This window comes from Conger conger, chromosome 3, assembly GCF_963514075.1.
Source record: "Conger conger chromosome 3, fConCon1.1, whole genome shotgun sequence".
Classification (NCBI taxonomy): domain Eukaryota; kingdom Metazoa; phylum Chordata; class Actinopteri; order Anguilliformes; family Congridae; genus Conger; species Conger conger.
Genome location: NC_083762.1, coordinates 21,870,793 through 21,886,100, shown reverse-complemented (window position 1 = coordinate 21,886,100; position 15,308 = coordinate 21,870,793). Strand labels below are relative to the sequence as shown.

The 15,308-nt window shown below is 39.8% G+C and overlaps 1 protein-coding gene across 1 annotated transcript in view; it reads right to left on the bottom strand.

The window, feature by feature from the left end:
• LOC133124624 (teneurin-1-like) overlaps positions 1–15,308 on the bottom strand; it is a 217,602-nt gene that overhangs the window by 109,625 nt on the left and 92,669 nt on the right. The window contains exon 4 of the mRNA XM_061235984.1: positions 8,801–9,044. Within this exon, the coding sequence (XP_061091968.1) occupies positions 8,801–9,044 (244 nt within the window). The remainder of the gene's footprint in view (positions 1–8,800; positions 9,045–15,308) is intronic.

The following is a 15,308-nucleotide window of genomic DNA, read 5'->3' as shown; positions in this document are numbered from 1 at the left end:
TAAAGTAAGGCACTGTATATAAAACTATAAGGTATTCCATTAGGACATCTCTTCTCTTCTTAGATCAATCTCAGTTTGATCATATTTCATTTCTTCTGCTGCTATCACCCGAGGTTATATCTTTGCCAAAGCATCAGGGTGCATCTAAATGATATCCAGAATAACTCATTTCTATGAAATACCCTCTGTGAAGGCATACTTCCATTGTAGAGAATTTCATATGAAATAAAACTGGATTGATTTCAAGTAAAACCAGGGAAACACTATAGAACCATTTTAGGACCTCTGCAGTTGCAGGGATAGTCCTCCTGTCCCTAATGATGCAGAAAATACAAAAGCAAATCTCTCTTTCTTCCATGTGCACATCATAAATTCTATTAGAAATCAAACAAAACAAAATTATTACATTGTGAATTCTTGAATGTATTTAGTGGCCAGCACAACAGTTATTGTGCAACACTACACACACACACACACACACACATACATATCAGGGCACCATAAAGTTTTGGACATATGAATGCTATGTAAATTAAAGTGGTCATGTTTATTCTTATGTCCTTCGGTTGCAACGACTGCATCTGTGAAGCATGAATGGAGGCTGTGACCCATAAACATCACCAGGGCCCTGTTTGACCAACTGCGCTGAATAAAACTCTGAAATCTGGCACATGGACTGAAGTAAAAGGAGCTGTTCCAGGTTCTCAGTGCAGTTAACCAGCTCACTCAGTAATCCTGCTTTGTAAAACACCCCCCTGGTGCTTAGTGCCTTCTCTAGTGAAGCTATATATAGGATAAACAGACACTGATTACCAAAGTAGAAACAATAATGACAACATCTCTGTGCTCTCACTTTTAGCCACCGGAGCCTTGTTCCACACATCAAAATGTAATTACAATTGAAAAGAAGGTGGGTGCAGGGGGGACTGTGGCAAGAGTGCTGAATTGCATTAAGGCCTTATAATGAATCAATTTGCTTGGTGTTGCTGGTGGTTGTGTTGCATTTCACTCATCAATCAGGTGCTCAGTGATAAGATTCATTAGTATTAGATTTATAACTGAGAATAAAAAGTATCAACACACTCACTGTGCAAAGAGGCCTTTGAAAGCTGACATCACAGTTTAGTTCACAGATAAATGAGGTGATGAAAGGACCAAGTGATGTACAGATACTGCGCCTCTATAGGTGGGAATGATGTAGCCTGGTATCTGGCTGAATTCTGCTCAGATCAAGACCTCAAGTGTCTTTGGTTGACTGTGTAATTCTCATCTATGAGGCGATATACACTCATTGAGCACTTTATTAGGAACACCTGTACACCCACTTATTCATGGGATTATCTAATCATCCAATTATGTGGCAGCAGTGCAATGCAATCAATCATGCAGCTTTAGTTAATGTTCATATCAACAATCAGGATCGGGAAAAAATGTCATCTTTGACCGTGGAATGATTGTTGGTGCCATACAGCGTGGTTTGAGTATCTCAGAAACTGCTGATCTGCTGGGATTTTCACGCATAACAGTCTCTGGAGTTGGCAGAGAATGGTGTGAAAAACAAAAAGCGTCCAGTAAGCAGCAGTTCTACAGGCAGAAACACGTTGTTAATGAGAGAGGTCCGAGGAGAATGGCCAGACTGGTCAAAGCTGACAGGAAGGTGACAGTAATGCAAAAAAGCACACATTCCAATCGTGGTATGCAGAAGAGCATCTCTGAACACACAACACGTCAAACCTCTAACTGGACAGGCTACAGCAGCAGAAGTCTAAAACACTCTAATAAATACCTAATAAAGTGCTCACTGAGTGCAACTTGCAAGTTGCTCTTCATTGTTTTGGCATTGGTATATCTGCTTGTTTTAACACCAGAGAAATGCTCAGTATTTATGAGTTAAAGTCACACTGTCTCATCTGTGCTCAGCTCATATTTACATAGACTGCATCAATCTTCCAAAATGCAGCTCACAGGATAAATTAAAAACAGATGACAAGTGGAGTAGGCAAAACTGTCATTTTGGCCTCGGAAGTATCAGGAGGTGCCACCGACAACAGTTAACAGCAATTGACACATGTCATTTAACGCGTAGCTCTGAAACACTGACATAGCTCCTGAACCACAATTAAACCTTCTGCCAACTGGAAGAAATGTTAATGAAGGCCGACGAATATTTCATGGACATCAGGTGTCATGAATCACTGGGCTTCTGCGATGTCACGTTGACCTGATGCGCAATTGTTCGGAGCAAGTGCTAATGCACATCTCTCTAAGTGCACCTGTGCCTTTCTCCCCACAGGTTGAAGCTTTAATAGAAATGCCACTGCGATCCGGGAGTTGGGAACAAGAGCTGCACTAGAGGCATGAGGCAATGAATAGAACATATCTGAAATAAGTATGTTATGATCAAGCGTGTCTGTCTGCAAAAATGTATTGGCCACTTTGCTCGGATTGCCGCATTGCCATTGACACATCCATTCTTCCTGTGCACAAAAAAGTAATCTGATTCACGTATCACCCGAGACCTTGAAGCTGCTCACAGCTGCGATTCTTGGAAAGTAACTTTCTTCCTTCTTGTTTTAAAGAACACTTAATACCACTCAAAGGGTCTTTCAGTTTCTGTGAAGCCAGATGTAAATTAATATTTATGTCCACAGATACACAGTGATACTTTTCACAATTCCGGCATTGTTGGACACAAGGAATGGAAAAAAAAGATGTCATTGTGAAGAGATGTGATTTAACATGCGTTCATAACATGCATAATTCTGTGTTAGCTCAATTCCAAATAAATTAAACATATCGTAAACAGTTAAATAGATAAAGTTGTTCTGCCTAGGAGTGTAATTGCTTTGGCAAAACTTTTACAAAAACAATGCTTTGAGTTTGTGATGCACATATTCATGCCATTAGAGGCCTCTGGGAATTGCTAGCAGGGGCAATCGCGAGACTCATTGACAGATGCATCCCTGGGATTCGCTTTTAATATTTAATTCTGTTTAATTTGAATATATAACACCCTGAGATGCCACTGCGCTGGGAATTAGGAGCTCTAGGCTTTTAGGAATTGCTGGCAAGGTTGCATCAGGACAAGACAGTGATCACTGAGCTGATAGGCTATCAAAACTGTGCCAGTATTACAAGGTCAAGATTATATGCAGAGGTCAACTATCAGCTCAAAATTGTGCAGAACTTCTTTGCAAGATGAAACATGAACACTGAGAGAGCTCTGTTACTCTCAGGGATGCGAATTCATGGAGGATGAAAATATCATGACAGCCGATGGACCTGGAAGCACTAGGTGATACATACGGCCATACCATTATTATTTTCTTCTTTCATTTAATATTTTGTATTTAAGTCACACATTAAATATATTCTTATGTTTACGTACACTCACCGAGCAGTTTATTAGGACCCATTTTTACTTTACATTTTTACACCTACTTATTCATGCAATTATCGAATCAGTCAATTGTGTGGCAGCACAGCAGTGCAATACATGCAATCATGTAGATACGGGTCAGGAGCTTCAGTTAATGTTCGCATCAACCATCAGAATCGGGAAAAAATGTGATCTAAGTGACTTTGTCCGTGGTATGATTGTCGGTGGCAGACAGGGTGGTTTGTGTATCTCAGAAACTGCAGATTTGCACACACAACAGTCCCTAGAGTTTGCAGAGAATGGTGAAAAAAAAAAAAAAATCCAGTAAGCTGCAGTTCTGCAGACATAAACACCTTGTTAATGAGAGATGTCGCAGGAGAATGGTCAGACTGGTCAAATCTGACAGGAAGGTGACAGTAACACAAATAACAACACATTACAATAGTGGTATGCAGAAGAGCATCTCTGAATACACAACGCATCATAACTCTAAGTGGATAGGCTACAGCAGTAGAAGTCTAAAAAATAAGTCTAATAAATACCTAATAAAGTGCTCACTGAGTGTATTTATACATTGAAAATGTATGAAAATTTGTGTCTGATGCAGAACAGTACTGTAAATTTACTATTTCTAAAAATAACAGCTGCAGGTCTGGCATTCCCACCCACTAACCAGATACCACGACAGGTTGAAATTTACTTGTCGTGTTTGTAAGCAACATGGTCTCCAAAACACCAAATGCTCCTTTAAAGGAACTATAAGAGCTGTGTTTCTTTCATAATTACTCATATGCTTGCATCGCAAGACATACTACTTAGTGTAACATTTTGAATTCATATTTCACACTAAATACTTTTCCTTTTCATTTCCGGCGAAGGCTGGCTCACAATACACCTCCCACTCAGTGCCTTAAGACGTGCTCCTGCGAGGAATTTTCCACGTTCAGTATGTGAAGCTTGCGAGTGCTGGGTTAGCAACAACAGGAGGCATGCTTACAAAAGGTACATACTGTATCTTCAAGTACAAATGTTCTGTTCTCATGCGGCCCTTATAGCTGCACATTGATTGAGTCAGGTCACATTACTTATGGGTGAGGACAGAAGGCATTTATCTTACAGTGCTGAGTGCAAATTAGTGAGTGTGGTACGCTATGTACTTAACGGTCTGGGCAGGCAATTTCAACGCCCCTCTCTCACCACTCCCTCCAGTTATCCGTAAAATGGGAAAGGACACTTGATAACTGTCTTTAAAATAAATAAAACACTCAGACTAGGTTCATTGTCATTTTCCTTGAAGTTATCATAAGCCCACCCCCCCCGCCCAACCCTAAAGTGTTTTTCTATTCATAATTTGTCATGTCCCTCGATCTTCCAAGACAATAGCCACCAGCTTCATGTTACAGTTCAGCATCAGGTCTTCTATAAAAAAGCATATTTCCCCTGGGAAATCCAGGCAGAAATGAGTGTTATTTCACTCCAGGTGCCGAGGTGAGATCATTAGGATGGCTATCATATCTGCTGCTTAGCTTTCCCATGTGAACTCAGGACACCAGTGAAGGATGGCAAATTTCAATTAACATATCATCAGCTATTCAAATAATGCTGTGATGCACCTTCTTCTTGACAACATTTTAAAAATAAGAATAATTATATAGGTTATTCCTTCTCTGAAAATGAATATGTCAGAGTTTATCTTTATCAGAATATAATGTGAGACGAAAGTCTGATCACAGAGACGTAAGATGGCAACACATTACTCAATCAGCCAATCGTCAGCATTTACATAGAGTATAAAAACGGCCATTATCTGCTTCTGTCTGCAGACAAAAACTGCATCCACCACCTCCCCAGCACCGGCTTGGCCTCTCACCTCGCCATTCAACCACCGACATGATGGCCCTTCCTCTGGGGGGGTGGCTCATCACCACAGCCTCCACAGCCAGATCAGCATCCCCTCCTTACCAGAGGGGTCATTTAAAGTAACGCCAGAACTATTCTATTGCATAACGCATTTTGTCATCTCTCAAACTTTAATTCTGGAGTCTCTGTGATTGAACTGTAAGTACGTTTAACCTATGCATAAAGCTGTCATTTATTCATCATTGTAAATTGCTGTTTTCTCTCATTTAAAAAAATTGGTTGAGGGGAGAGTGGAAGTGAACAGACATCAAAGATGTGATCAGTGAACTGAGGCCTGCAAATGGCGCAGTAGACTGTAGTGATACGCTGTAATGATGGCGCAGAGGAAGAGCTGACTGAAAGAATTCAAAGCACCCATACATTATTTAGAGATGTGGGAGCCATGAAAGTTGTGTGACCTATCACTTACACCCTTCACAATTAATGTTGTACTTTTATCCCTTGCTCTACGATTTCATTTATGTGCTGTGTGAAAAGATCTTACAATATACTCTACATAGTAACTATTTACAAAAACCAAAAAAGACCCAACCCAAAAAACCCAAAAACAAATACATTTTTTGAGTGTAAAACCAAAATATTTTATCATAAGTAAGCAAAATACCGATGACCAAGTATCGCCAACCATTTGACAAATGTGGTCTGCTATGTCATGATAAAGTTATCACTTATTTTTTCGATTAATCATTTACATGTAATGCTATTCCAAATGACCAATCTACTTAACATTGGCATTTGGTGTCACATATGTCATGCTCAGATTTGAAACATAATCAATTCCATTGTCATTACACTCCACTTAAGACAAACCAGTACGTCCACCTGAATGCCAAGACGTTGAATTAGCATTTTATATATGCACATACCCTAGAGTATTTCCATAAATCTGCAACAAGAATCTAAAGAAATTGAATAATTCATGGTGCATAACACCAAACATTAAAACCTTTCTTAATATTCCATATTCTGAGATATGATGATTGATATACAAAGAATGAATGACTCCTCATATTAATTAATCAGGACAGAATATTTTTGGAGCTCCATTCAAATCAATCTGTGATATCCATTTGATCAATTCATCTGCAGCCCTGTTCTCCGGTATGGTTGGGGTAGAACATTGAGGGGTCATTCAATATATCACCATATGACCTTTTTTTCCACCATTCAGTTATTAATTATGAGCATGTCATTTTTCATGTTCCCCATGAAATATTTTATTATCAATGTCAGTGGCCCCAAAACTCATGACAGTGTGCAAGATGCTTAAAGCAAAAAAGAAAAAAGAAAATGCTTGAAGCGGTCCATTTAATGGTCCCCAGAGGCCCCCGAGTCAGTTCCATTTCACCCGAAAAACCGTACACCTGCCTCTGGCAACTGTCCCTGCAGACTGAATATTCATCTCAACCTTCCTCCCAATCAACTCCCCCAACCACATTTTAGTCACGTCCGCCTATGCTTCCAGGAGGTACCAGCACAGAAGTCATTAAACTACAGTGTGATTAAATCACAAGTCGAAACACTTTCTTTACGTGCAAAAGGGATAATATGATTTAAGTTCTCAAGTGAAAGGGATAAAGGTCACCCTTTCCTTCCTGAATTCTTTACAGAAGATTTATTTCACTCCTGACATTAGGAAAATGGGTACAGGTGCCTGGGATAGACAGAGATGAGGAAATGACACGCAGGTTAACGTGTCGGTTTGCCATGTCGTGAATTACAGTATACAGTATAAGTGAAATAAGGTTTTCTCCAGCAACATATGAAAATGGATGGATATAAATTATAGAATTACCCTTGAGATTTATCAGTACGCTACTTTTACATCACATATCATATCTTGACAAACAAAACTTAAAATAATGAATGAATAAACAATGGCACAAGGCAGAGTTTGAACAGACTCAGGCTAGATACGTAGATAACAGGATATGTGTGGTTGTTATTAAGCCTTACGTAACCTAACCTTGATCCTGATGATCTGAAAAAAAAACTACACACCTAACTCCTCTTTACTATCAGAAATACTGCAGAAGGCTATTGTAAAGAAATCTTTGCCTATATAAGTTCAAGCCACAGCCTTGAAACTTTCCGGTCAGGATTTAGATCAAACTATAGTACTGAAAGTGCACTTGTCACGGTTGTAAATGATAATACTGTCGCCAGACTACAATTCTATATCTAGGCTAGCGCTTCTTGGTCTAAGTACAGTTTTTGACACTGTTGATCATGATATTCTATTGGACAAACTCCAGAGATGTATTGGACTTTGTGGAAAGGCAGTACTCTGGTTTAAATCATACTTAAGCGGTAGGAACCAGTTTGTTCAACTAAATGAAGGATTTTCTGATCTGTCAAAGGTGATATATGGCGTTCCACAGGGGACAGTGCTAGGATCACTTGTCTTTATACTGAATATGGTGTCCCTTGGTAATATCATCAAGAAATATAGTGTGGAGTTTCATTGCTATGTGGATGACACATAGTTATACATCTCAATGAAGCCAGGTGAAGCACTTTAGAAGCTTGTATTGCTGATATAGACACTTTCTGCACCTAAATTCTGATAAAACCGAAATTTTTGTTCAAAGAACTGAGAGACTTTTTGTCACCTTTCTTAATATGGCTCAAATCAAGCACATTTTATCATTACTGGATTTAGAGAAATTGATGGTTGTTATTGTCATGCTCAAGCTAGACGTCTTGCCTTTCTTGTGCCTGTGCTGGTTCTCTGACGCTGTTCTAGTATTTATGCTGCCACAGGAAAATCCTAGTGGGAGTTCTATTTTGCCCACTATCCTCTGTATCTTTCTTTTTTTGCCAACAGCCCACCACCGCATGCAACCCAGGATCACCGCCTCCAGATGCTTCATATAAAAGTTAGATAATTCACAAACTATGTTTCCTGACCTTGTTCCTGCAAACCCACACCCTGAGCTGGCCAAAAGAGGATAGTCTCCTACAACTGACCTGCCTTCCAAGAGGCTTTTCCTTGCCACTGCCACCTCTGGCTTGCTTTGTGGGGGTTTTAGGCCAGAGTCGACTGAGAAGTGTATTGCGACACATTCTTTGTAAAATAAAATTTGATTGATTGGTCTATATAAATAATTTCTATGTGGTGGGCTAGCTGTGTGCCAGTCTCACCCAAAACCATAGTTAGGAAGAATTCAGCTGTTGTATAGAATTGGTTATGAATGCAAACCATTGATTTACCACTTTGTGTCTCTGTGAAGAGTAATTCCAGCAGACAGGCTTGAAAAGGCCCAAGATGCACCCCACTCATTGCACATTCAGTCAGAGAAAACTGGTCGCTCCACACTGTGTGAGGCTGCAACATGTGGAGGAATTCAGCGAGACAAAAGCTTAAAAATCGACTCGACATTTCCCCCCCCCTCCAGCCAGGAGACGGGTTAAAATGACAGCGAGGTCTCATGACCCCGGGTGACGGACTCCTGCGCTTCCGTCGATAACGGCGGCGGGCGGTCTGCGGCGGGAGCTCACCTGGTTTCCAGGGGGATGTTGCTGTTGAGCACCCAGCTATTGTGGAGCTGCGCGCAGTCGGTGGGCGCCCCGCCCGGATCGGCGGCCTGGCTGCTCTGGCTGCGGGCGGGCAGGGTGTTCCGGTGCAGGCCCTCCGGCACGTGGGGGGCGTGGGGGGCAGGCCGGGCGCAAGTGCAGGCGTGAGGAGGGGGCGGGGGCGGCGGCAGGGGCCTGAAGGTGAAATGGGCGTGGGGACTGGGGAGCTCTGTCGAGGCAGAAAGGCAGAGAGACAGATGGTCAGGACAGACTGATGGGATCATTTGGTCAGTCACGTCATTAGTGACTGACCAAATATAGTATGAATAGTGGTGACACTATTCATACTATATTTGAACATTTAAGATCAATGGGCCTCATGCAAGAACATTCATTTTCTTATCGTACATTTCTCTAAAATATGAGCCCATCGTACAAGTATGCCACGTTAGATTCAACAAATGCTCCTAAAGTCAGAAAACTGTCCTAAAGGACCACATAAACACAATGAATCCCCACCTGTTGTTAAATGAGCAAGCATCCATGAGAATTGTGAATTAGCAGAATAGATGTCCCAAAAATACCATATTAGGCTAAATGTGTCCAGAAAATGTATTCATAAAAATGTCATTAAAACCCAATTGTATGGCTGGTACTGTTCTATTTCATTGCCGTATAAAAACTGTTTTATATATAAATATAATTAATTGTCAGATTAATGAAATAGGCCCTAGTCCTTATCTTTATTGTACTCTTAGCACTTGAAATTGTACTTCCCTCTAGGGTCTTTCAGCGCACTTGTTCCTAGTTATGTGTATGCACTTTGGTGTATGTTGCTCTGGATAAGAGCGTCTGCCAAATGCCAACAATGTAATGTAGGGGAGTTCCGTCAGATAGACAGGATGAAAAGGAACAAGGGACATAGTCTAGCATGTAGTCGGCAATTGACTGAGTAAACCGCGGTTCAATGGTTTTGCTAAAGCATAACAATATGGCAGACCGTTGATAAACTTTTTCTTATTCCTCCTAAAAATATGTTTTGATTAAAGTGCGAATAAAGAACAAATCTGTTTGTATGAGTGGTTCTTGTATGAGGCCCACATTTCCCAATACCAACAGCTTGCTTTACTGCACACATGCATCATTACTCAACCATTAAATGGAAATCTTTATTAAAAATGTATCCTGTCTAAACCATTCTGCCTAACATGTTTCCTAAGTTTCAGTATTTATATTCTGAGGGTTGAACCGACATCATAATGTTCCAAAATTGCTGGAGGCACAAACCTGATGTGAATGTTTACAGCTCAAGTGAAATCTACTGATTTGTCACATTCTAAAAGTTCTGTCTTTCCTTTCAAATGGCAACAGTTATGTCGGTATTCTTTTGGTGCATCACTTGGGGACCAATTTCAGATGTCAAAGTCACCACACTGTCAAATTCCAGAGCACAGGGGCAATTTGATTGACATGTTTCTGTATTTTCTCTCTTGTAGGGCATATAGAGGTCCCACCCTTGCCATACTGAAGGCAGAGGGAAACATTGTGGCGTTCCATTTTGATGGAGTTATGATGTGCTGTCAATGACTCACTGCTTTGAAGCAATAATAATTGCGTTTCTATGAAGAACAAAGACTTCTGGCTCCCATTCTCTGGCTCATGAAGCTTCTCTCTTCCATCACCACTGTGCTGGAAGTGATATACCACAACAATTGTTTGTAAAGAGAGAAAAGAACAGACTTTTTTTTGACAGAGCACGAGAAGATAATTTTAATTACTCTGTGGAAAATGCAAGCAGTTCACAAAATCACATCAACATATACAAATGCTGCATTGAAGTTAATGCTAATTTGAAATGACCATTTCAGGTTATGTTTTGTGTCATGTACTTTTATAACGCCATTCACCCTTATAATGCAAAACATATTTTTTCTTGTGTGCCAGGACTAATAAGGATGATTATGTCTTCCGATACATGTTTTTGGATAAATATGTTTCATGAAATCTAAAGATTTTTAACAAATGTGTGCTTCTCTTTTGTGTCCGGATGGACCCTTAATCTTCAACAACCACAAAGAAAATGTACTTGTACAGTACCTCACAAAATGTGTATGTATCAATACTGGCTATTCAATTTTAAGTACCGAAGATTACTGCAAGGAGCACAATGCTTGGTTTGCCTGTGCTGGGGATAATTAAAAATCATGGATACTGTCCAAGAGATTACATTCCCTCAGACAAAAATGGCAAAGTAATGAATCTTCCTGTCTTGTTGACCTTGAAAGGGAAGATCAAGATTTTGAGATGCTTATGCTAGTCCCGCAGCTGAGCTTTGGAGTGTGATCTACCTGATAAGCTCAATTACTGATAAGGAACGAATAATGGCACAACTGCTCTGGATGAACAATTTCTTTTTTTTTACTTTATCAGAATGGAGAATCAAGGGGCTTGGTAGCTTAATTATGAGTTCCAATTTACAGACAGTGAAAGCATTGATTTGTAACCCATTTAATTCTCCAGAATGTTCTCCATATTACATCCTCACATTGACCAGTGTATGAGATAGCATATATCTTACGGTATAAACAACAATAAAATGTTTTCACAAAGAACAATTCTGTTCCGAGACCATCTGGAGCACCTTGCTTTGTCCTCTTGGCAAAGCTAACCTTGCACGTCGCCAGGGAGAAGGTCAACAGTACATACAGCCATGTGAAGGATGATTCGCTCACTAGAACATAAGCCAACTCAAGTGGGTGGAACTTGAAAGTGCTCTTCAGCTGTGGTGGGGACACTAAACCCTTAAAGCCCATGAAGACCTCTTCCTCTTCAAATTGAAAATATATTTCTGAATGATTTCACAGCTCAACAAGCACAAAAGAGCAGCAGAAGTCTTCAGCAGTTACTGTACAAACTGTTTAGGCACAGAAAGTGATGTTTGAGTTTCGCAAGTCAGGCTAATCTGCAGGTTATAGGAAGCTACACTACAACACGAGGAGATAAGAAAATGATTTATGTCGCAAATCTGCTTGCCTTCAGCTCCTAAACGGAAGTATGATTCTTGGTTACCTGGAAATCCTTGACTATTGGTACACACATATTGTGGCTCAGTGCATATGAGAATTCATATCTTTCTCTCCATATTTATATCCCCAGTCCTGTTTAAACTCTTACAATGTGTCTCACTAATTTAAATGAATCATTCTAGCTGACTTTTCTTTTGGAGTAATAGACCAGGATGTTCGTATGATTCAAAAAATTGTGTAGGCAAATTTGTATTACACTTAGGTTTTTAATGAGTAATTTCATTACTTGGAATGATGGATTTTTTTTTTGAGTTGCAAATAATTATTCATGATTCATTGAATTCGTTCATACGGGTTGATTACTGAAATTAAAAAAAGTATGATTTATATTACATATTTTACTTCAAAATACTTTTACATTGTGAGGACCTTTACTATAATATGTTGTAATGAGAATGAGAATGATCTATTTAACAAAAATAAATATGTAAGAGTAATTGAGGGAAAAAATCTCAATGGAGATATGGAATAACATACTATAAAATATGCACATTTCTGTCTGGAATCAAATGCAAAATCAATCAACCAAATGCTGATCGCAGTCTACACTTAATCATCATTCTATATACTTCCTACATTTTGCAGTTCCCAAATCCAATACCCTCAAATGAGCCAAGCAATGTATATTTCATGAAACTTAATGTGTTCTCTTAAATAAATAAAATGCACAAAAGCACCAGATATTTTTTCCTCAGAAATTCATCGGAAAACTTATTGCAATGAAAGAAATCATTATCCATCAGATAAACAAGGCTTTGATAAATGTCTTCACCTGTCTCAACAGGATTAAAATTCTGACTATTCATGTCTGTGCCGATTTTATTTATTCATTTTCTTGCATATTGCAGTGATTTTGGCTCTATCTCTTCCTCCAGCCTGTGGACCCTTTGCTCTCTGCCGGAGGTATGGGGGAAGCCATGGGTTAGCCATTGTTACCCAGAGGATGACTGAGTATACTTGTTACCAGAGAAGAGCAGATTCAGTACATGTCTGTGATACTGAATGATGGTATGGTGATTAGTGTCCCAAAAACAATGCAGTTACCTGATTTATTAGGCAGTACACTGGATTAACCATTTAAACGGTAAATAGACTGCATTTATATAGTGCATTATAACTGATGCCTTTCATTCACACATGCACACACACACACACATACACACACCAACAGCGTTAGGCTGCCATGGAAGGAACAAATCAACTTGTTGGGAGCAATTGGGGGTTAAGGGTCTGGCTCGGGGACACTTCGACACACCCAGGGCGGGGGATCAAACTGGCAATCTTCCAACTGCCAGACAACCACTCTTACCTCCAAAGCTAATGTCACCCCTATACAATGTTGCCCCCATTCAAATACCAGACGGCCATAAAGTTGATTTGAAATTACTTTAATTGAGACCCATTCATCAAACCTATAGGACATGTCATTTACCTAGATAATGATATAGTCTAAATTGTGCAATAATATGGTTCAGAGTGTCGTGAATGTTCAGTGACATTTCTGGTTATTCAGTTATGCCACATTTATTCACGGACTGAATATGCCATTGTTTCTCACACTTCTCTGAATTCCATCTCCTGGTGTTTTTGCTGCGATACGTACACACTGTTTAAAAGGTGTGAGTGTGGGGATTTCTGCGTGCAGGCTTCTGTATCCCAACACATGTTCTGACCTTGCCGAATGTAAATACTGCAGGTCACATGTATCCAACACATGCATTATTAAAGAGAGCAAATGTGCCCTCCGCATGTGCCAATGGACTTTTTCTCTGTCCTCATCTCTCAAATGGGCACTGCTGAGAGTCCCTACACAGTACCCCTCAGGATTTGGCAGCCACGCAATTTTAGGGAAATAGACGGGAGTGTCCTGGGAAAAAATGAGAAAAAAAAAAGTTTCATATATAAGGGCATTCTTATTGCTCCAGCTTGATAGATGGTATAATTGGCTGTTCTGAAGAAACCCACTCTCGTAAGTACCCTATAATAACCCATACCCACAGTCACTGAAGATGTTTCAGTGTGTTTCTTCACACTTCACAGGAGATGATCTTATAGAGGCCTTTCCTCGATTTCAGTAAGAGGGGACTTCATCAACCCGAGACACCTGTGTGATGGTTGAATCTTAGTGGAGAGTGAGAGGGGCCTTAGGCGTGCGCTTGCCCACTGGAGACCCAGTAACGAGCCACAGGGTTTCCCGCTGCCAGACCCGGATTACTGCGGGTCTTTGGTAAAGAGACAGGAAACAGGTATGAAATGTAATCGCTGGGCTTTCCCGTGGCATGCTGACCTAATTCGCCCGTGCCAAAGTGCCATTCCCCTGCTTGGCTGGCTCTCTGTTTGGCAGTCTCTTTCCTGGCTGTAAGGTGTCACGTTTGTGTGTGTGCGCTGGCTTCATTGCGATCCTTCCCACTTCAATATCCAGGTAAACAGATGACACTGAAGCAGAGCTTTATATTGGATATGCTGAAAGCTTCTTGTGTTTGTTGGAATCCTTTGCTCTGGCCCTATTTTTTGCCCATTAGTGTTGTCCTACAGGCACATAATGTCACAGACAGTGGTGATTATTCATTTTGTGTAGAGCTGAATGGCACAGTTCAAAGACATTAAAAGTTTCCTCAACACCAGAAAAGAACTCAAATCAACTAGAACAAATGTCTACGTCATTACCACTTTCCCAGGCCTGTCATTTATTTTGTCAAAAGCGATTGCTCCAATGTCATAAAATCCTTTCACAATACACGCTCACCATAAAAGCTATCTGTCCACAGTGGCTAGATATATTTTAAGTGATGGCTTATTGCTTTCTTTGTTTGCATAATTATTTTTTGTTATGACCCACTAACATGAGAATAAGAGAGCACATTTTACAAGACTGTAATTTGTGGCGTGTCAATCCCCATAGTGTTTGAATAGACACAGTAGTTCATGGAGGGACATAGAAAATATACATGAGGGTTTAAGTTTAGAGATGTTGTTTTTGTTTAATGTTACAGGTATGGGTTTATAGCCTTATATCAGAATTTCATCATTTAATGCCAGTATTAATCTGCAATTCAACAGGAGAGATTTGAATAAGTGAGTGTGCCAATACATTCCCTGCACTCATTATAATTTACTACATATTATACTATATATTATACATATTATTGAAACCAAAATCTTTTAATAAGGAAATAAATAGCTGAAATAAACTGACTCAGAATTTCCTTAATTCAGAATTGTAAGTTAACTACAGAAAATTAACTTGTGAAGATAGATCTAGGCAGAGACTATACACTTTATTAGGTATTAGGAGTTGATGTGTTCAGAGATGCTCTATACCACTAATGTGTGTAATTTAATTTAGTTTTTTTTTCACCAATCTTTGCAAACTCTACAGGCTGGAGTGCGTGAAAATCCCAGGAGAT